At 30.5% G+C, this 23348-nt stretch overlaps 1 protein-coding gene across 1 annotated transcript; it reads right to left on the bottom strand.

Annotated features, from left to right (window-relative positions):
• Window positions 1–314: 314 nt before the first annotated feature.
• On the bottom strand, window positions 315–17686 carry LOC147067771 (uncharacterized). Its single transcript, XM_085952881.1, has 6 exons — window positions 17427–17686; window positions 9590–9702; window positions 9030–9262; window positions 5146–5330; window positions 4113–4236; window positions 315–1264 (listed from the first exon to the last, which is right to left on the bottom strand). The coding sequence occupies exons 3-6, from the start codon at window positions 9078–9080 to the stop codon at window positions 1010–1012; spliced, it is 615 nt and encodes a 204-aa protein (XP_085809007.1). The 5' UTR covers window positions 9081–9262; window positions 9590–9702; window positions 17427–17686; the 3' UTR covers window positions 315–1009.
• Between the last annotated feature and the right edge of the window lie 5662 nt (window positions 17687–23348).

Genomic DNA, 23348 nt, shown 5'->3' with positions numbered 1-23348 from the left:
AGAATATTATGTGACATCATTTTTAATAAAAACAAAAAAAAATATGAAGACGACAGCTAGCAGTCGAATATTGAAGCCATACGAGTCATATTATTGTGATTTAAGGATAACGGGACAAGTGATGTAATTTTCCTTGATTTTTAGAGTTCACTAAAACACGGCTTAAACAAATGAATGGTCAATTTTCTGTGTTTCGTTTTTTAAATTTTAAATTAATATTCGTGTAAAATCTGAAAAAAAAATATTAGTTTTATAATATAGTGTCATTATAACACTCGTAATATGTGGTAGCGATGATATTAATAAAACGAAAAATCGGTAACAAAAATTTTATTTGGTCGGATTTTTTTTCATTTCTTTTGAAATATTTACGAACTTTTAGAAAAATAATACAAAAATCTTATCATAACAGAAATCGCTCTTCGTCTATTGATGTCGTGTCAATGATGCAAGATTAATCTCTGCTACTACAAAAACATAAAAGTCATCGAAACTAAACTATATTTGGTAATAAACTAACTAGGTATATCAGATTTGATACAACAGATCGCAATTACGAATATATGTTATTTTCGACGAGCTGCTTAAAATACTTTTTATCTCCAACCCCAATCCCCTTCAAACACAGTTTGAACAGGGAAACCTTTCCAAAATGTATTGTGTTGTCATTCAGGAAGTCCTGGGGAATAATTCTCCCCGGAGCTCCGTTTGAATAATTAAATCATTGAAAACCCCTTAAAATTGGAAATAGGTACTTCAATAATCTTTACATAATTTTACAAATTTTACGAAACAAATACTATGTAGGTTATTAAGAATTTAAATTTATATAATAAAAAAGAGGACAGTCTCACCCCACTTTTTATGGATAGTTGTTTTATTATTAGTTTAAGGGAAATCATTGGTTGTAAATTTTGAATGACTGCACATAATACACATGTTCAAATCTTCGTCTCCTTCCCTCGCGTCATCTTATATTAATCATGATAATCTTTGGCATAATGTTTTCTCAGTTGATTGGCTTGAGGACAAACTTGCGGCCGGTGACCTGGTCGATGATCTCTCCGGTGGCAGGGTCGAGCACCAGGGACTGTTGCGACGCGGCAGGCTGACGTTTCTCGCGGGTGGACTTGGCGTTGTCTCCATCATAAGCCTGGTAATCGGCTACCGCTTCGCTTCCTTCATCATGGTTGTCGCCATGTCCGGCATGGTTGTAGTCCCAATAGTGCTCGCCGTATCCTCCGTGCTTGTCTCCCCAACGAACCTATTCATCATGGTGCTTATTAGAATCACTCTACTATTTTATTAGGTAAAATGTTTTCAATTCCGTTAACATATCATATTGATTTGGTCAGTAATTTAATTTAAAAATCCCATATATAAATATAGTAGATGGCCTTTTTTCAGATATAAAAATGAACAAGATCTTTCAACATAATTTTACAAGCAGTAGATAATATAGAACTTAACCAAGCTATTTAAATGACTTACCCTTTTAAACAAATTACACAAGTATTATCAATTATGTGTAAGGCCAAATAGCCATCGACTACAATATCTTTTTAAGTAGATATATACTTGAGTAATTGAACTTTAAAAAATGGAATTATACAAATGAAATAGTGGTCAATTAATAAATTACTTATCAAATAAAATAATAATATGCAAGGCTTATTAAAATAATTGTTAGAAGCATGGCAGTTAATTAATTAATAAGTACGTACGCGAAGCATTTGTGGCAAAATATTTGTATGTTAAGTATTTTCTATAATTTGGAATAAAACATATATTATTATTATATACTATTGTTGCATTATTAAAATCAAAAACAATATTCGTCGACTGCTTGCATGATAGTAATTGTTGGAATAACTTGTGATTGTTCGACTTTTTCAATTCTCAAGATCTGAGAATTTGTGAATATTTAATTCTCAAAAATTCTAGATTTTTGATTTCTCTTGAATATTTTGGGTAAAAAAAGGTTTTTTTTTTCACCGGGACAAATTTCCAGTTTGTATTTTTTCTGATATTCCGGTGAAAATCTTACATATCTATATTTTGAAGATCTCATGCAATAAATTTGGGAAAATGTGGACTAAATTGTCCACGCATTCGTACATAAGATACAAACTTGGTACAAGATGAATTTACTATCGGAAATTATTTCAACTACTGTCAGTGGCATGTATACCTAGTTTTACTACTAATTTAAAATAAAACACAATATGTAGTACCTACATATTTCACATCGGCACCGGTTTCGTCCGCTATCATGGGACACTAACTGATAACAATGTACCATTGAAACGGACGAAATCACTTAACTCAAAAATTAATAAAAACGTGATGAATATGCTGTATTGTGAGTTAATTGTCCCGGGATTTGAACTGTCCGACGTGATGTTTTGTAACACGACCGCTCATGAATACGACAATTACATATTGAGAATTGAGATGTAGTGATTTTGAAAATTTACCGCGAGCTGTCAAATGTCATTGGTAGTCTCCCAACATTTTTAGAAAATACGTCATACATGATTCTAAATGCATCCACAAAAATTCTAATTAGATAAAATGTCCAAATTGAGATTCTAACCGGATGCATTTGGAATCAAGTAAGATTCAGTGCCGCGTATCTTAGTCCGCTTACAAATTATTATAGATAACCGCCTTGTATAGGGAATTGCCCTTAGTGATATCCGTGTTATTTTGGATCAAGAAAAATAACAAAAACGTGTTACCGTATTAACTAGGTAGAATAACCCTGCTAATGATTATTAAACTACTTGAAATATATACCTATTGCGTTTTATTTTAATTAATAAAATGTCTTTCTACCAAGAATTTATTGACAGTTAACGTCATCAAAAAACTTATGGGTATATCAACGAGTTCTTGAGAAACGCGAATCTCGAAATTTTATAAAAAAAAAAATGTCAAGGAACAAGTTTTTTCACACTTTTTAGAGAATTCTGGAGACGAGAGATCTCAATAAAAACCGCTGTGCTCGGTTAAAAATTGTTAGTGAAAAAGGAAGATGTTTGTTATATAGGATTGATTATTAATATCGTACTTTAGTTTTGAATTCGCCCTCATGAGGATGAGCCTTTTCGTGTCGTTCAATGAAGTGATGTTCGTTTCCTTTCCTGTGTCCTGTTTCGTAGTGATCTTTATGCGGCACATGAGCATACCTTTACACCGAAGGTTCAGCAAAAAGCCACCACAGACAGAGCGGTAAGCCCGCAGTCAGATTAGCAGTAAGTCCAGGGTTAGTTTCCATTCAGATGCGGAAAATTAGTCGGTTATTGAATGCCCCAACCAGACGACACCAGAGTTGAGTGAAGCGTTCATATATAAAGAAGAGAAAAATGCCCAGTTAGAGAGATTTCGCTTTTAGGAAAATATGAGTTTTCAGAACTTTAGTGTAAGTGTTAATGATTAATGACTTATTTTATTACATTTTCTGTAATGTGTCTGTTTGACTGAGTAATGAAAATAGTATCTGGAAACAAACTTATAATAATTAAGATATTTTATTGGGCATATAAGTTTACTTTGAGTATTTTTTTTTGTGTCATTTCTATCATGAACCAATCGATAATACTAATATAAATAATTTATTTAGTTAAAAACGTTTCTTACTTAATTATTAATTTTGAATAACTAAGTCGTACAAATCAATTGCACGTGAACACATTTTTTGTCAATGAATTAAAATTTAGGGGTAGGCATTTTAAGCGAATTTCTTTTGCGAGTAGTAAAAGTGTGTAAAATAAAAAAAACAATAGTTCATTAATAACGCATTCATCATTATTTTGATATACATACATTATTATAGTATTTCGTTATACCAATATTTACCGCAAATTTAAACGAATAGCAACAGTTAACTGTATAGGAATTCATTATATTTCATTTACGAAACTCTTGAGCCCTGATTAAAAGTTAACTTCAAGTTAAAAACTCGTCAGTATTAGTTTTTATTGAGAAAGAAGTGTTGAATTAAATTTACAATAAGCATTCCAATAAATAATAACAATTATTAACACTTATTTAAAGCTTGAAGCACCAGTTACCATTAGTCAATAAGGTCAAAAAAGGCTTTGATTTACTTTTCCTTGGTCTCTATGATTTTTAAAATCCTTCTTTTCGTATCTCTGCTCCCAGTCATCAGGATTTTCACAGACATGGCCGAATTCTAGCTTATAAGGAGCCAACTGGGCAGAGAAAAAGTCCCTATAAGAATTATATTGTATTTTATTTAATGTAGAGATTCGAATCAGAACAAAAATTCTTTTTAGTCTTTTAGGGTTGGGATACAATAATTAGTTTTGTCACCCTGTTCTGATTGGGGTTTTCAAAAATATGAATTATTACTGTCAAAAGTGAAGCAATGAAATGCCAAAGAATTTAGGAATGTTTCATCGTATGGGACTTGTTGAGTTTTATCTCATTAATACTTATATTAAACGTTTCCGTTTCCGTAAAATTATAGTAATACGAGAATAAATTCATTATTACCTATTACTAATACGACTATATTTTTTTAAATTTGGGATTTTGACAATTCTATTTTATCTGATGAAATATATATATTTAACGTACCAATAAAGTAGGTACTTATTCATTTGCTGTGCTTATTTTTAAATAAAGATAATATAGTCAAATAATAAAAAATGGACTGTTTTTAAGAATACCCGTGTGGAATATTCACTTAAGAAAGGTTGAGCGAATGGCTACAATCATTCCTTGTAAACACCCTGATCAGATCACCTCCACTTCGTAAAGGATCATATTATTGTACGGTTAAAAGCGAATATAATAATTGACTCGTAATTTACATATTTTAAAGAACATGTCCGTTAATGAAACAATTTGAACAATATAAGCTACATTCTAATATGTGATGTTTTAATTTATAGGTTTTTGAAGTTAATTGTTTATATGGTTAAAATAATAATATTTGGGTGTATTTTAACCAAATTTATAATATTACAATCATTCAATTGGTTTAATTTAAGTAGTACCTACTTCAAAATACAATATAATAATATGTACTTTAATAATAAATTCCACACATTATAAAACTGATTGGGCCCATAAAAATATTGTAATTTATTATGAACGTGTTAGGAGAATACTGACTGGAAATATTTCGAGTGGTGCCCGTGATGTCCATGCCCATGTCCTAAAAATCCTGTGGCTTCGGCAGCTCTGTCCTCGGTGGTGTCCAGAACCACGCCTTTGTCTGCACCAACTTGGCGTTTGTTCACTTTGTCTACTTTTGATGCGTGAGACGATACCACGACAGCCAGCAGCGCCACCCCCAGCTAAAATCAAATCTCATTTCACTTTTCTTCAATACTCCGACACTTATTTTTTTCTTAATTGGGTATGTATTATTTATTGCTCGGAATTGACGAAAAAGAAAACATTGCAGCCGTTACGTCCGTGTATACATCCCTTATTTATTTTTAAATTAGTCTTATTAAATTTTATTATCACAAAATTTTGAATTAACATTTTTTAATTTTATATTAAATTTTAGTGCACAAGGAATAAAATATTTTGATTAATGATCACACATCAAAATAATTTGGCACTTGATTTCTCGAATTTTAATTTTTTATAATTAAAACAACGGACACACTATTCGTTATGGCTATCTCAATAATTGTCTATTATTAATAATTGTATGAATTAAAATGAATCAATGCTTTTAAACGTTGTTGAAATGATAATTTTCTTCAGTCTTGCAATCAGTTTCTGTACTATTTTTGTTGTAATGTATTTCTATTGCTTATTACTAATTTTATTAAATTTTTCTCCTAACCTGAACACACAAGTTTTCGTTGATTTTCATGTTTACACTGAAACGACTAAATGGCTATTGTACCTACTCTACCAGTTATCAAACTATTTATACGACATTACTGTCTCAGGCACCTGACCAAAATAATGTATCCAATACTTTTTTAGTACTTCATACTTCATCAGAAACTATGTACAGGTTTTGTTTTATTTGTGCCCGATACAAAAGGAAGCACGCATCCAAAACGACACTGTGCAGTATCAAAATATTCAAATTATCCGGTGACTACCCACTCGTAAAAAAGTTTTGCAAAGTCTCGAAAAAGCTGTGAAAAGGTAAATTGGACTTATTAGAGTGAATAAGCGATAGATTTTTCATCGTAAGTGGAGCACGCTTACTATGGCAATCGGACAAAGTAAACAACTCGGAAATAAAACCTCGAGAAATTGAACTGAGATTGACAACAAAAAAAAAACAATAATGTTGCGGTCACACTCCAACGGTTGGATGGCTCAACCAAGCCACTTTCAAAAGTCGATATTAATTTTAACAAATAATTTAGTCTCGTGCTAGATAAAAAATCTATTTGTATAGAATAATTTTATTTTTATTAAGAAAATATTATTGTTTTCTTATACTTAGGTACTTACATTGGCATTAGTCAGAATTAATTGCATTAATATAATAGTCATCTCGATTTAATTGAAATTCTATTAAATTTTTAAACTTGGGAAAGCTGATATTATATGGTATTATTTGAAAGAACATAGGTAATATGATTTAATTAACTAAGGGGTGAGTATGAAATAATACAATGCTAAAATAAGTCGGTAAAGGTTCATACTGATGACGTATAGGTAGCGCAATCCTTTTAATATAAGATTTTTTACGTGGAAATTTCAGGGTAACGCAAAAAATCGTTGGGTTTCAAATCACCTTTTCTTATTGTACATTTACAACGAATATATATATATATATATTGTATATTTGTGAGTAACCAATTAACCATATAGGTATTTATCAAATGTTCAGAAGTTATTTAAATTGTATTGAATACTTAAATAAAAACGGTATCAACTATATTGTTATAATGTCAAACCATAAAATTATTGCAAAATTACTGGGACTACTTACAATTCAAAAATTATTCGTCAGACAGTCTGCGTGTAACATTAAATCGGTATGACGTTAACTCCATATCAAAAAAATTCATGCGTCTGATTAGGATAATTATAAAAAAATGCTAAAATATTGCTTAAAACTTTATTCCTGCCCTCTGAAAAGAAAACATTCCAATTACCATCATTCGCAGTAAGAGAATAATGATAAGATTCGATTATGATGTAATCATAGTATCGTGATTTTTTACTGACGTTAGTACATTTATGTTACCGGGAGATTATGGATAATTTCACGACTAATTGACAGCCTAAAATAATAAAGTATTAGATAGTCGAGATATAGCAAGAAACCTAAGGCCATATTATTTATAGGTACATACCTATCTCAGGTGACTATATTGTACCTAGAAAAAATGGAAGCATTGGGGTTTTATGGAGAACAGGAATGTTTGAACTCTCCTCGTTTGTCAACGTTTAGTTTTATCCATAATTGCTCCCAATCGTGACAATGTCATTTTCGATCGTTAATATAAAAGCTAAAATATAAATTATTATATTTTGGTCGCGACTACAATGATCGAATGCGATCGATGCAGACTATTAACAGGCTCTCACATCTAAACTTGCCTCGTCTGCCACCCAGCCATAAATCAAACCTTCCAAGAACATCGATCCGGTGTTGCATATGAAGACCGCGCACATCTACCTAGCGACATACCTTTGAAATGTATAAATATTTGGATGCGGTGATCGGCTCGCCGGTATAGGAATGACTAAGTCATAGCCGTTTGTATGCGTCCTAGCGTCTTCGACTCGCAGCCCGAGAAGCATGCAACTTGTCGATTGCAACAATAGATTTTTTTTCAAACTAAAAAGTCGCATTCGACCAATCTGCGGATCTTCATTTGGCAACATGTATTTTATGAATAACGATGACGTCACATCGACGTATTCGATAGGTTGCAGGCGAGACGAGTTTTGATGTGAGCCCCGCCGGCTTAGGGGGACTATCGTGGCAAATGAGCGGCATGTGAATCTCCCGGTGTAATTATAATTTGTCCTTAAGTTATCGCAGGTAAATCGACAATTATATCTAAAAATATGGTGATCAATAATTAGCACATTAATATGGCCATACAATATTGTATCTGATTAAATTCAGCGTTGGTTGCACCTTCGAGACATTCGTAATTTAAATATTATTGGTAACATTATCAACTAATGAAAAAACGACGGATTACTATTTGAATAGAAGACATCGATAAATCAATTTATTCACAAAAAGGTTTAATGTTTAATTTGTGACCACAGCATCACAAAAAATATGGAACGGATGATTGAATAAGTTGACGGGTCAATATGTTTTTTTTGTTTTTTTTTTTTTAATAAAATTTAAGTTCATCAAGCACAACCATTATTATAAATAAAAATCTTTCTAAAACCCAAAAGTTTCGCACCATCATCCGTGTCCAATCGTTCCGGAACGATCACCCACCAAACTCCAATCTGGGGGACAAGTGAAAACTGCAGTGCTACGGATCATTCAACCGTTCTGCTTCGACAACAAAAAAAAAACTCTTTGAATCTTTCTTAGGTATTTCCTAACTGACTGACAAAGCCTCGGTTTTTGCTTGTAAATTTCCATGCAATATTTCCGTTTTCTCAGTGACTCTCTTTTATCGTATCGAAATAAGAAATCGTGGCGGTTTTGCTCTCGACAGAGGTATAAATTGATATTTCACTTAATTTTTAGTGACAGTACGCAACCACTATAAGACATTGTCGCATTGTACAGACAACGATATAACACAAACTAATAATGGATTACTTCAAAATTGTAAGTTAATAACACACAAAAAATACAATAAAAATATTACAAATTAAATGCTTTTTTATAGGTCGTTAGATATTAATATTAGGTATAAGGGACAAAAATTCAAAAATATACATCCAATGAAAGAATGCAACAGGAACGTCTTATTTATTTATGATCGAAGGGGCCATTTTAATTTACGTGCAATCATTTGTTTTATATCAACTTATTCTAGTTATTATTTAAGTCAATCAATATTCATTTTTGCCTCTGTTTTACATACCAGTGAGGTGTTTGACATGATATACACTCCCCTCCATCGAATTATCATCATATTATCATCTAGTTACTAAGTCACCCCAGTTCACTTCAATCTTCTCGTGTACAGTCAGTGTACTTGTTTTTTGGTCCACTTTTACCACGCCTTTTCTGGAGTAGGTACCTAGTTGGCCATGCTCGCTATGGCTCTACAGGATTTGTGGATATTTCTCAGCTGCAATGATCCAAAGAATAGACCTCCAAACTATAATAAAAATAGTTCGTCATTAAATTTTAAAATAAAAATTGTATAATAACCTTGTAATATTATATAGTTGTGTACTAAATTTATAGTGACCTCTTCAATATTTATTTTTCTATTTTTCAGTATACACTTTTGGCTATCGTCTTATTTGCAGTTCTAACCCAGGCGCATACTAATTTCAATGCTTATCCCGATGGTAAGATATTTAACATACTATTTTTTTCAATATAATGGTGTTATTTATAAACAAAATAAAATTAGTCTAAAAGAACTACGCAGATTTTAATTAAGAAGCAAAGATTATTCCATTATAATATTACCTTTGAAAGGAGATAGGGAACTATTGTTGTAAAAATACTGGAATTAAAAAAAATGCTTCACGACGGAGTGAGGTTATGACGTTAGCCGGGTCGCACATCTTAACTCGTCTCGGCTGCAACACGTCGAATACGTCGATGTGATTTTGTTGGTATTCACAAAACACATCTAATTTAAGGGGGAGAGGCATGCCAGCAGAGAACCTAGCAGAAAAATACGAAGCTTGCAATTTGAGATTATTTTTTGATAATTTACAATTTCAACTGTATTAATTAATAAATATGTAAGTATCTGAAAACATTAAAAAGATTTTTTATTTTTTTTTACATTTAAAGATAAACTTACAATTGTAAAAAAATGTAATAAAATGTGAATTCGTTGCAGGGTCACATCATATTATTACATTATATTTTATGGTCATATTTATTTTTAAAATTTAGTTTATTAAGTTTCAGATTTTTTGTCGTTTAGATTTATGACTAATTCATCGTTTTAATATTTTTGAAATTCATTTTAAAAAACATCGATTTTTGTAAAAATACTTCGTATTTTTCCGCTAGGCTCTCTGCTGGCGTGCCTCTCCCTCTTAATATACCTCCACACAGCGACGAAATCGACATTTTAGTTTAAAAAAAACAGCTAAGGTCGCAAATAAATGATTGCACCCAACATGTGGCACAGGTATAATACCAAAATATCGCACTTCGTCATTCATTTTGGCTAGCCACGTGACGTCACCCATGCGCATGGAAGAAAGATGCAATATTGCGCCCAGTTTTGATTTATGATAGCTGCTTGGAGTACAGGCTTGGCATGAAAATACTTATTGTGAATTAGAAGAATAATTATTGTAGAACCCAAAGTTTGATTTGGGCTGTAGCACCAAGAAAAAAAATACATTTAAAATATAAATCTTTTTCTCATTGTTATTGCGAATATTGTGTATCTTCCTATATTTTTTTAATATATCATTGATTGTATTCGTTCACGTAGTTGATGAAGTCATCAGACTAGTCAGAAGCCGTCGTTCTCCACACCATGGAGTAACCGGTCCTGTGCACACCTACGTGAAGACTGACAAACACGCACATTTCAAGTGGGGAGTTCGTCACCATGTCGGCCACAAATACGCTGGAGGAGGCAACTAGAACTACAAATGAATGACCAAAACATGAAGTCCTGGCGAAATTCTGCTCTCAAAAACGTCTCGTTTTTGCCGAGATAGTGACAAATATATAATACAAGTCATAGACAATTCTGTAATGGATAATATACATAATTTTAATATTGTGTCCTCCATTGAAATTGTGACGGATGTTATCAAAAATATTTTCATTTTAGTGTCGCAGAAGAAAAATTCAAAATAATGTATTATCACCAACGCAAGTAGAAATAACTGTGTGATAAAGAATCACAGCTTTTTTGTTTTACATTTTTTTGTTGTTGAAAAAAAATAAACTTTTTTAAACTACTGAAATGAGTTTTTTAATTATGTATTGTCCAAAAATGTATTTTCAGATAACATTGTACAAGTACCTAAGACTATTATAATAACTGAAATGGGAAAACTTGAGATAGATTTTATAAATACGTAGCTTGTTTTTTTTTTGTTTTGTATTGAATTCTAGTCGAGCGTTACGAAACCCTCGCCTCTTCTCATATTTTTGCAAGTATGTTATTCTCAAGATGTCTCTTTTAAGATGGCACCATGCGGCCCTTGTAGTCCTTTGATCCGGAGGCCCCGAGTTTGACCTCGGTGAGGTCTCAATATATGTATGTGATTTTCTCAAAGCCTGGGTGTTGGGTATTGTTTCTCTTATATTACTAAATTACTACATTACATTCTAAAGGATTTAAGTTTTGTACTATTCCATTTAAGTCGTTTTTTGCGACCCACGGTTTGCCTTTCGGCATCTTCAGGCGCCGTGTACACTCACACACACCAAAGGCAAGAGAGTTCGTTGTCAGTGTGTGTTTGCCTTTGGTGACTGTACACGGCGCCTGAAGATGCCGAAAGGCAAAACCCGGGTCGCAAAAAACGACTTCAATGGAATAGTAGAAAACTTAAATCCATTAGAATTTAAATTCAAATTCCATCAAGTAGATATTTTCGGTCGATAGTATTAATATTACTACATTACAGCACTGCCTTGTTGTAGTTAAAAAAGAATATATAATATGTATACGATTATGTTAAGAATAATCTTTGTCGTCTATATGTTGTACAAGTTTCGTCAATATTGGTCCAGTAGTTTTTGACTTACATACATATATCTGAACAAACAGATAAACAGAAAGACACTACAATTTCATTATTACCTAGACATAATAAGAAATGTTTATTCATTTCGGTCAAGCCTAATTTAATGTGAAACATGAAATTATTTGTTCATCATTATTATCTGCTGTAATATCATCGACGTTGTGTTCTAAAAACAATAATATTTATCCATTGTTACTTTATTTCACAGACAAAATTTATAACAAGAAGCATAACCGCAAAATAAGTTTTATTCATCTGTATCACTGGTCAATAAAAATGAAAGTGATTAATGGTCACAGTATTTTGAGCAAAACTTTCAGTCTCGATGAAATAGTTCAAATATTTAGAATATTAACATACATATTTAATTGTCTTCTAACCGAATAACACAAATCATTAATTTCACGATTTTTATGTAATATAAAATTATATTTAAAATAAATAATAATAATATATTAATAAAACTTAACGCTTTTTGTGAATATTCGGTAGTTTTAATAATGAATTTTATTTAGTAGCTTTAAATCAAATATTTTTCTTAAAGTTGATAAATACAGTCAAACCCGCTTATTTGGGACACATCGGGACTATGATATACCATTATAAATCATCAGGTGTTCGAATTTAGAACTAAGCTCATCTCAGTATAAAAGTATGAAATGCTATGTCAAATGTTAGCATATGGTGCCCTCACTCAGCGGACAACTTGTACTGGTGGATCTATAGGACATTTTGGCCCAAATAACCGACTGCCTATATTAATATGATCAAGGGATCAAGCAGAATCGTCTGTAATATCAAAGGCAATTTGATTGTGAACTACACCCAAATTAATAGGTAGGTATAGTGGATTTTTAAAAACATTCAGATTACTCTTGAATAACATTTAAAACAAATGCTTTTATTTTATTTTTTGTAATTATCAAGCACTTCTTCCATTACTTTCGTAATCTTATTAAATTTTATATTGCCACTTTTATTTGTATGGACGGTAGATAATGTGTTTGGTACTTACCTACATATTATTATTATGTACACACCAACAACATAGTACCTAGAGATATGTAGGTAACGAAAAGGTTAAAGTGTGTTCTATTAGAGATTTGAAACAATTGCATAGGTAGGTATACCATGGTCAAGAAAAATTTAATTTATTTTTAAATTAAAATAAAAAAAACAGATAACGTAGCACCATTGATATATTATCGGACATCATTCTGTTCGATTAACTTTAGTTCTGGAAAATAATTCCAACCTGCTCACAATTTCACATATCCCTGTCATAATCCGGGTCTAGGACGATTTGGCACCGGACAACTGGACGCCACGGAATTCGAAAATAAATAGACGTTAGGTACTTATAGGTACTTTTAAAAAATATTCAATATTATTATTTATACTTTAATGATTATATTATGATTTAATAGTTGGTAAGAATGTAAATATGCAGACGTAAACAATGATTTCATCGTGCATATGTTTTAAGTTCCAACGAAAAAAGAGTTTTTTATTTAATATAAAGCCTTAGGCATGGTAATTCTCAATTCGCGATAAAGAATACATTATGTTAAGAGTAAAATGAATTCAAACTACTAAGTAGTAGACAGAAACTGATTAAAATACATCGTCTACACGTGTCTACGACAGTGCGGCGTCCAATTGTCCGGAGGCCAGTCGTCCCATTCCCCATAATCCCTAATCATAATAATATATTGCAACTAGGACTGTCTTATAAAGAAAATGTATCAATACTTGGAATCACTATTAAAAGAAAGTATCAAAATTTTGGTAAAAATGTATCAATACTTTTTTTCCTACCCTAGTTGCAGCTCTTTATCAGTTTTATTTTGAAAAGGGTTAATATAAAATATATAAATCAGCGATTTCCATACTGGTGGCGTGCCTCCCTGTGGAGGCGCGGAGTGTTGCAAAGGGAGGCGCGAAAAGTTTTGTAACACAATTAATATAGCCACAGGTTTGCAGTTTACAAATGCATAGTTTATAAAACGGCCGCTAGTTATAAACTACATAAAAAACAGTCCTTTAAAAGGTTGTTTTGCAAACCTGTCTGAAAATATGGAGACTAATTTTATAATACCTCACTTCTATAATATTGTCAAGCGCGCTGCTATCTCGTGAAAAATGAAATAAAAGGGTCAAATCATAATGTTAAAATTTGAGGCAAATTTGTTTAGGAACGATAATTTTATTGTTAAACTTGTCTATTTGGTTGATATTAAAAAAAATTGAGTGAATAAATCTATGCAATGACCACTAATGCATTCACTGATTTAAAAAGACAAAGTGAAGGCGAGGCCCATGATAGAATCCATTTGTCAATGAACGATGATGAATTTGGATTGAAAAACAAATTAATTTAAAAATGAATATAATATAAGTACAAAGTATGTAGTAAAACCTTGTTTATTTTTATAATTATTCATTTTTGTATTATTAAATTGTTGACTATTTAAAAAGGTGTCTGTATTATTTAATGAAATGAAGGGGGGGAGGCACCAAGATTTGATTTTTTTAAAGGGAGGCGTAGTAATATAAAGTTTGGAAACCACTGATATAAATCATTTCTACGAAGCTTAGAAAATTGTTGAATGTATGCTTGTAAATTTGTATTGTAGATAATAATATAATACCTAACAGTTATTGGCAAAGAATCATTCCGATAACATAGTAGTAATAAAAATATTTTTGCAAATCATTTAGATAAATTGAATATGTAGGTACGACTTGTGGATACGACATCTTAATTATACATGCAGGTCAAGTGTTTATAGCCAGACTCGAAGTGTAGAGTGTCTGGATATGGGGGGTGTACCTGCGATAATGTCAATGCGAGGGTTGGTGATTGAAGCGAAGAGAAGCTATAAGTAGTAGACGTGGTAAATGTGGAGTCAATGGCACCTGCTAAATTTTGTTAACCCAACCCCCTCACGCCGCCCCCTAAATCTATAAAAAATAATGTGGATATTTATTTAATAGACCCTCCCCCTCCCTTACCATATTCATGGTATTTGAATCAAAAATATATTGGAAAAATTAACAAGAAGTACCTTTATTTTGCCGGACAAGTGATTCGAACATACAACCCATTTTTTGTAAATGTTTTGGAATTTCATTTTTCCAATGAATTTTTTTTAGAAATATTTTATTGACATTAAATACTATTTATGCAACTAAAATGAACAACTTATTCAAGTTGTTTAAGTAATAACTACGCATTTACACACTCTTATCTAATTGTTCACACATTGAAAAAATACACAGGTAAAAAAACTATTGTATCATTCACTGACCTGAGAAAGAATAATATATAATAAGAGTGATAATAATTATTTCTTACGTAATGTGCACAAAAATTATAACGAAAGTATTCTACACATTTCGTGACCACTTTTTTTTCATGTATAATGTATGAATCACATCCGTAGAGCGTTTTTTTTATTAACATAACCATAAAATAGATATTCATTAATTATTATAGTTAATTAATTTAATAGTTACATATTAAAGTGTAGATGAAAGTTATCTGCGTGCGTTTTCAATTTAGTGTGTAACGAACTGTTTGTTATGAATTAGCGGAACATGTAAGAATGTAAGACGAAAATAAATTATTTACATCAAACGGATTCCACTAGTATTAACATATGAATGGATTAGAAAGATGTTAACTATAATATATTGCGTAATATGTAATTATTGCCGCTCAACTCACCGTAGCGATTTGACTTAACACTAGTTATATCGAGATTCAGCTTCAAATCCCTGTTAACATCGGTTTTCACATTGGTTTAAACATTAGTTTTCAAATCAGTGTGTGCATAGGTGTCTCAAACATTGGTACCTATTTATGTTTAAAATACACGTTAACCGTTTCAGAATCATACATATTAAAAATAATTACAAGAAATAAAGAACTTTTTAAATACAACGTTTTAAAATTTTCTGTTGAATCATATAAACTTGACTTGACTAGCTTAAACGATCAAAAAAAATACTAGATAGAAATAATACTGAAATATCATTTTGACATTCATATTGATTTCCATAGTAATGCACGTATATATTAATATTTTAGTTGCTAGGACCTAGCAACCAATACTAGTGGATTGGATTACGGATTTCTTCCGTAATAACTTTTCATACAAAACAGAATTAACTGAAAATGAATTCAATTATACTTAAAGATGGCTAAACGTATTAAAAAATGCATTGGCATCGTGTTCTGATATATTCTGAAAGGTATAAATGTCTAGCTAGTCGGGAAGTTAGTTAAAAATCGATTGCAAGATTTGTACCGGATAAACAACCACCGGACAATTAAGAATACGACCTAATAAAAACGTTGTAAAATGGACCCGAACCCAATATCGTTTACTTAATCTACCGTTTCCGTTTCAGGTGTCCTTCTTCCGAATACGAAGATATTTTCAAATTCCATCTACATATTATCTATACCAGCTTAGTTATTTAAATCATAGTTTCCGTACGGGTAATACCTTGGCATATTATTATAATGTCATGCGTCCCGAGTTCGAATCCCTGGTCTGGTAAAAAAATAAACTTATGTTGTTATGCATGTCAATGTGTATTTAGAGTCAGAGTATGGACCTAACAAGTTTTATGCAAGTGGCTAACATCCATTTATCGTAAAAACAAAAATCTGTTTGCAACATCACTCTGTGGATACCTAAATGATCATCTTAAGATCTGACATTGTAAAAAAACTCATCATGATTTTTTATCAATTTAGTTGTGCCTATATTGCATAAACCTATATAAGCTGTAGCAAGAGGTAAACTAGGTTATGTCCATATTTACAGGAAAGACAAATTAGTAATTTTTCGCGCATTAAACATCTGGCAATATTAATGATAAAATTAAAATTTAATGTGTCCACCTACTTATCTTTATAAGTACATCATACTATCTTTTGTGTCTTTATAGTTTTAAAATATTTTATATCCAAAGGGTTATTTTAAAGTTTGCCTTTTAGACACAGACAATTTTCTTATTATTTAATAAAAACATTATGAGTTTGGTACTTACCTACTTATATTTACCATGACATCTTATCACGTCATTTACCACGTAAATGAAGGGAATGGGACAACTGGACGCCAGAACAATTGGACGCCGCACTGTCGTAGACACGTATACAGAACGTAGACGAGGAATTTTAATCAGTTTATATCTACTACTTAGTAGATTTAATTCATTTTACGCTTAATACAATGTTTTTTTTTATTGCGGACTGAGAATTACCATGCCTAAGGCTTTATATAAAAATAATGAACTATTTTTTCGTTGGAACTTGAACATATGCAGGATTAAATCATTATTGACATGTGCATATTTAAATTCTCACCAATTATTAAATCATAATATAATAATTTAAATATAAATAATAATATTAAATATATTTTTTAAAAGTACCTATAAGTACCTAGCGTCTATTTATTTTCGAATTGCGTGGCGTCCAGTTGTCCCGGTGCCAAATCGTCCTAGACCCTAAATGAAACTTTAACATCGTAACTCATTTTTACCAAATTTGGGCTTACCGTAGTTATTAACCTTTCGCGTTTCAAAAGAAGCCCATCCGGAACATTGAAAAAATAATCGTTAATAAAAATCCAATTTCTAAGCCAAGGATACCAAAAGTATTTCACTTAGCATAATTTGTTCCTGATAGCGTTGACCTTAAAAATAAACTAATATAGCATGTCTAATTTGTCTGTCAGAACACATTTTTATGAAAGATACATTCTTAGACTGACTGTAAGTGCAAATTTAAATAATATTTTTATTACTTAGTTATTATGTAACAGCATTTTACGTGAGTTTTTTGTAAGGTACCTAGGTATACTAATGTTACAAATATATTATAATTAATTTTATTGGTACTTACAGATATAACGTTAAAGTTTAGTAATGAATGTTATGATTTCAATTTAATATATAAGTACAATATGAAATGTGTTATATTTATTATTATGTATTAAATATCTACGTGTTAAATTACTTAGATAATATTATGAGCACAATGCACACATATTTACTTTTTCAATTTATCATGGAATAATAAAATAGAAGTTAAAAAGGCTAAGAGATATTTTTCGTTGCACGATTGACAATCTTGCAAAACTTAAAATAACTAAGTAATATTATTTTTGGTTTTATTGATCAATTTGCAAAATCAATTTTGGTCAAAAAGTCACCGCCATATTATTGCATTAGAATAGGTAGGTAACCGAGTTGAATATTTGTTCACATAAAACAGGTATTTTAATTGTTTGCTGTGGTCAGTGTGGTAAAAGCATCGTACTGATACAGTAAGGGTTCTGAATTCGATTCACATAATAATAAAAATAATTATTTAGAGGTTGATTCTTTTCATAAATCGTGGATATTATAATGTATAATACCTACATTAAAATAAATATGTAATAGATAGTTGTATTAAGGACACCCTTAATAAAATCAGAACTAGATGGTGCCCAAATAAACAAGCGACTTCTTAAATTTTATGTGCTGTTCCAAAGTCGTACAATACGGCTTTGCTGCTGTCTACCCTAGACTTTCTAATGGACCTTGACCACTCGAAACCGTTGACTACGTCAGTGATTTTGCCCTATTTTCCAGATACCATGGGGAGTTACGTATGCATAATATGAGAGACTCAGTTTATTTTACGATTCATCCACTTGAAACAATAGTATACATATACGAAAATTCATTGTGGTTAAGGGCGCCTTTATGACTATTTAGTGCCCTTTCGGCAACACTGTATGACTCTTAGACTATAGATACTCTTATGACTGCATTTGTCCATCAGTTGTCCTCTCACTTAGTGACATGTCTGGCATATTGCCATTTTATCAGCTTGCCAACCTCTGTCACATCACGTACCTACTCATGTCTTCCTCCTGATTCATTGATTTATTATGTGGTCTTTTCGCATGATACCTACCAAATACGGCTATCCAATTTCAGAACCTAACAACAGATTTTTTTCAAAAATGGATTTTATTGTACTTTTTATTTTTTAAATAAATACACAATCTCCGAATGCACTGGTCCATATTAAAAAAAACAGTTCTTCAAAATTTTCAACATTCAAAAACGTCCATCCGTCCGTCCGAAAAAATATGTCCACCTTGCCACTAGTTTACAAATTCATTACTCAGTAACCGACAAAAACAGTCATTTGTATTTTTCATTGTGCCTAGTTATCATAATATCATATTATTGTAGCTATACTTATTAAAAAAGTGTAGGTAATTAAAGTGAAAATGCAATTTGTTCATTCAACAATTTTTACGTTGAAAAAAGTTATTGAAACTCTGACTTCTTATTATCTATTTTAGGTTAGTAATCTAAGAATAAACAATAAGAAAGTTCAGGTAAACATTAATTTGAATATTCGAATAATTTACTTACTTAAAATTACCCAAATAAAAGTTCTTGATAACATGCCGTAATCAGAGTGCTTGTTCAATATAGTCTTATCAATGTGGAATAAATAAATGAATGTCCACCCGTTTAATATTTTTGCAATAGTCGAAATAATAAATTTAAAAAAAAATTATAAATGAAACAGGTAGGTCCACCAATCTACATATCAACGGATGTTGATTTTCCATTGAATGACGCAGCACTCGTCAAAAATAATCTTTTTTAAATTGTATTAAACCGTTTACAATCGCATGCTTTCTTTAAGTAGGTACGTCGCTATTGAATAAGGAAAGTGAATAAGTGAAGCCTATATTGCAGTGACCATAGTTTATTGTAATTATTTATACAAAACAATAATAAGTAGTTCCTACTTATGCAAGTAAAAAGAAAGTAGAAATAAATCTGCAAATATTCGAAAGGTATGTGACCTAATGTGACTAAACAAATTAGTATATATTTTATGAATATATATGAATATGATGGCAATAAAAATAGAAAAGAAACATAATCCATTTTTAATGCACGTGTTAACAATAAAAGGTTCCATATCAAAACAGAACAGTGACAAAACAGAACATGACAAAACAGAACAACGATAAATATAACTGTGTCCTTTCAGGAAAAATATAAATTTAATATTGAAATTGTCCTATCTCTATTATGTTGATAGCTTTTTAACCCAATGCTTACGGGCCGCACAAAATTGTGTTTTTGCTAATTACTTTTCAAATGCAAATTAACACGTAAATTACAAAATTAATTAAAAGGGCCCGTCAAATCAAATTCTATAGCTAATTTCTGCATTCCTAATCGCTAGAGAGCCTCAAATAAACGGGACTTAACTCGGTGTTGCCGGCAAGCTTAGGATATCTCATAATAATCAATATAATATGTTTAAAATGATTGGGTGACTAGGTACAACGAAATAATGACCTAACCTAACCTAGCCTAAATAGATTCCACAAAAAATAATGTTTCATTTTTCGCCTGGCTGTTCTGTTTTTTCACTGTTCTGTTTTTTCATGTTCTGTTTTGTCCGGTTACCCAAGACAGTGAATATGATCTACATGTTTACGAATCAAGGATATTTTTTTATATTCTAGAATATAGAAAAAGAGTATGTACCTATTGCAGGCGCTCCATTGATGAGCCAAAAGTCCGAGGACAGTAAGTCACTGACTGACGAGTAAACAAGTAAAAAAGCCGAGCTTCAACATATGTCATATTTAAAAAATAATAATATAGGAGTACAAACAACACAGATTTTATGTTAGGTTTCGTTTAAGATCCTAAATTTAAATATTATAATAATTTGGTTAATCTCGTAATTTCTAATATTAAAATTAACAAGTTAATCAATAAAAAAAAATGAACAATTGTATGTATTTTACAGTCCGACTGTTAGATCGAATTCACATAGTGGTTGACAGATAAATCTGGCAACTCGGCGAGTAAAATATCAAACATGTTTAAAATTCAATGAACCAAGTCTGCGGACTTAAAAATGGAGCAGGGGCATAACAGACAGTGTCAATTCTTCCTTTCGACACGATAACCACCCTAACTGCAGATTATTTAACCGATTGTGTGTATGTATTCTTGCTATTGTTATCCCTGTATTATTTTTTCTCCTTTCATTCACGCAATGCTGCCATGCGAATAATAGCGATTGCATCGTTTCAATATTTATCGTATTTTTAACTACTTTAAAAGATAATTTTGTATTATGGTCACAATATCGAAGCGAATTAAATGATTTCTTTTGTATGAACTTCACATAACCGTGCGATTGAGCGAGCAGTAAGTAATAATATTACAAAACAGCTTGCCGTGTATATTGTATATTATAACAAACAACGCATTTTAAAAAAATGTCTTAATTGTTATTCGTTTTCTGTAATTTGCATTCGAGTTTTTACTTAGTTATCCATTTTATTATCATTTTCGTTTCTTTTCCATTCCTTTCAAAATGATTTCTTTCTTGAAATTTCGACGCGTATGTAATTTAATTTAATTAGCATCATAGATTACAATGTATCAGTTGATTACACACTAATAGATAATGTTAGAAATTGTCAGTTAAAATATTCGACTAAAATGTCTAAAAAGCGTAATAATATTAATTCAACTTAAATTTAAATAGTTCAATAATGAAAATCTACTGATTTTTCATGACTATCTTAGACGAAACTGTCAATAATCATTAATGATGTCTTTCTTGAATAGTGAAAATATATTAACACATTATTAATACTATTCCTATTTACCGGTATTCTAGTTCAAAGTATAAATGGCCTTGTTTCGTTTCACTTAATTATTTTCCAACAAACAACATTAAATATTCAAACGAGAAGTTCCGTCATATTTTAATTATTAAACTTAATAATATATTCAGAATATTATCTTTTGATACACCTATTTCGAGTCTTCGATTTCGAGTCGAGTCACCTATATAGAGTCGACGATAATAAATAAAATAATAAATAAAAAAAGCCTTTTTATTTCGTACAAACAAAAGTAAATGACAGTTAATTGACAATATCTAATGAATATATATATAACCTATGAATATATCTATTATGTATATATATCTATCTATGATTATATTATCTACTTATTTTCTAGTTTATATAATATTAATTATTGTTATTTTTTTATATTTTTGTGTAATACATATATATATTAAGATTTTTTATTTTGTATATTATAATACTACTAAATAATGTTTATAAAGAGTCGACGATAGCCGATAAAAATTATTGTGAAATTAATGATATTTTTAAGAGGTATGTATTATTTAAAAAATCATGTAGAAAGGCAACGTGCAAAAATCACAGAATTTTATAAAATTTTCGTTAACACTTACGTAACGATAACAATATTAATAATGACAATTTATATTATTATAATTTTACTAGCATAATGTAATTCGATAAAATTTATTCATTAATTATTTTACAAAGTAATAGGGAAATACAGAAGCATGACAGTAAACAATTAATTACTTACATATTATTATTAATATTATACAATTTTAAAACAAATAACATTTACTTTTAAGTGGTTAATAGATAAATGGTCGTAATATTTTGGATATAAAATGCTATGTAATATAATTATTATATATTATTAATGTGATAGAATAAGATCTAATTAAACGTTTAATCAATTAACAGAACACCTGATAATAATGTCATATCGTACTGCGTTCACATACTTTATTAATTATTATCGGAAAGGGTTTCTTCCGCTTAGAAAGACGTCAGTAATTCATATGTTACTAGATTCCAGCCAACCCATTATTTGTACTTAGAACTGTATTGTATATTAAATAATTACAAGATATTTTTTTTTTAAATACAACGTTTTTAAATTTTCTGTTGAATTATTATGCTCAAACTTGTACTTGATATGAAGTAAATAAAAAAAAAACAAATATATAGAATACTGAAATGTCATTTTGATTTCCATAGTAACGCACGTATATATTGATAATTTAGTTGCTAGGACCGCCGCCTTAGAAACATATAATAGTCTTTTACTATTTACGGATTTTTCTGAAATAACTTTCCATACAAAACAGAATTAACTGAAAATGAATTCAATTCTGCTTAAAGATGGCTAAAAGTATTAAAATAATGCATTGGCATCGTGTTCTGATATATTCTAAAGGTTTCAAATGTCTAGCTAGTCGGGAAGTTAGTTAAAAATCGATTGCAAGATTTGTATTGGACAAACAACCACTGGACAAACAAGAATACGAGCTAATAAAAACGTTGCAATAAAGAAAGTACACAGTCTCATAATAAAAGTCAATTTTTACCAGGGAAATTAATTTTATGATGACAGTTTTATAAGAATATATACATGATTGTAAACAATTGTTATTAATAGTAATTTTATTTATCGTTAAAAAGGTGCATGGCAATTATTTATTTGCGCAACAAATAAATTGTAAAAGGTAAATTCTTCATTGCATTGAACCAGTTAGGCGTTAACCTTTATTAAAATCCAATGAATCATGCAAA

Source organism: Rhyacophila brunnea, unplaced genomic scaffold, assembly GCF_057557595.1.
Source record: "Rhyacophila brunnea isolate RB1 unplaced genomic scaffold, BYU_Rbru_1.0 scaffold_3, whole genome shotgun sequence".
In the NCBI taxonomy this organism is placed as follows: Eukaryota; Metazoa; Arthropoda; class Insecta; order Trichoptera; family Rhyacophilidae; genus Rhyacophila; species Rhyacophila brunnea.
This window is presented reverse-complemented; position numbering and strand designations above follow the sequence as displayed.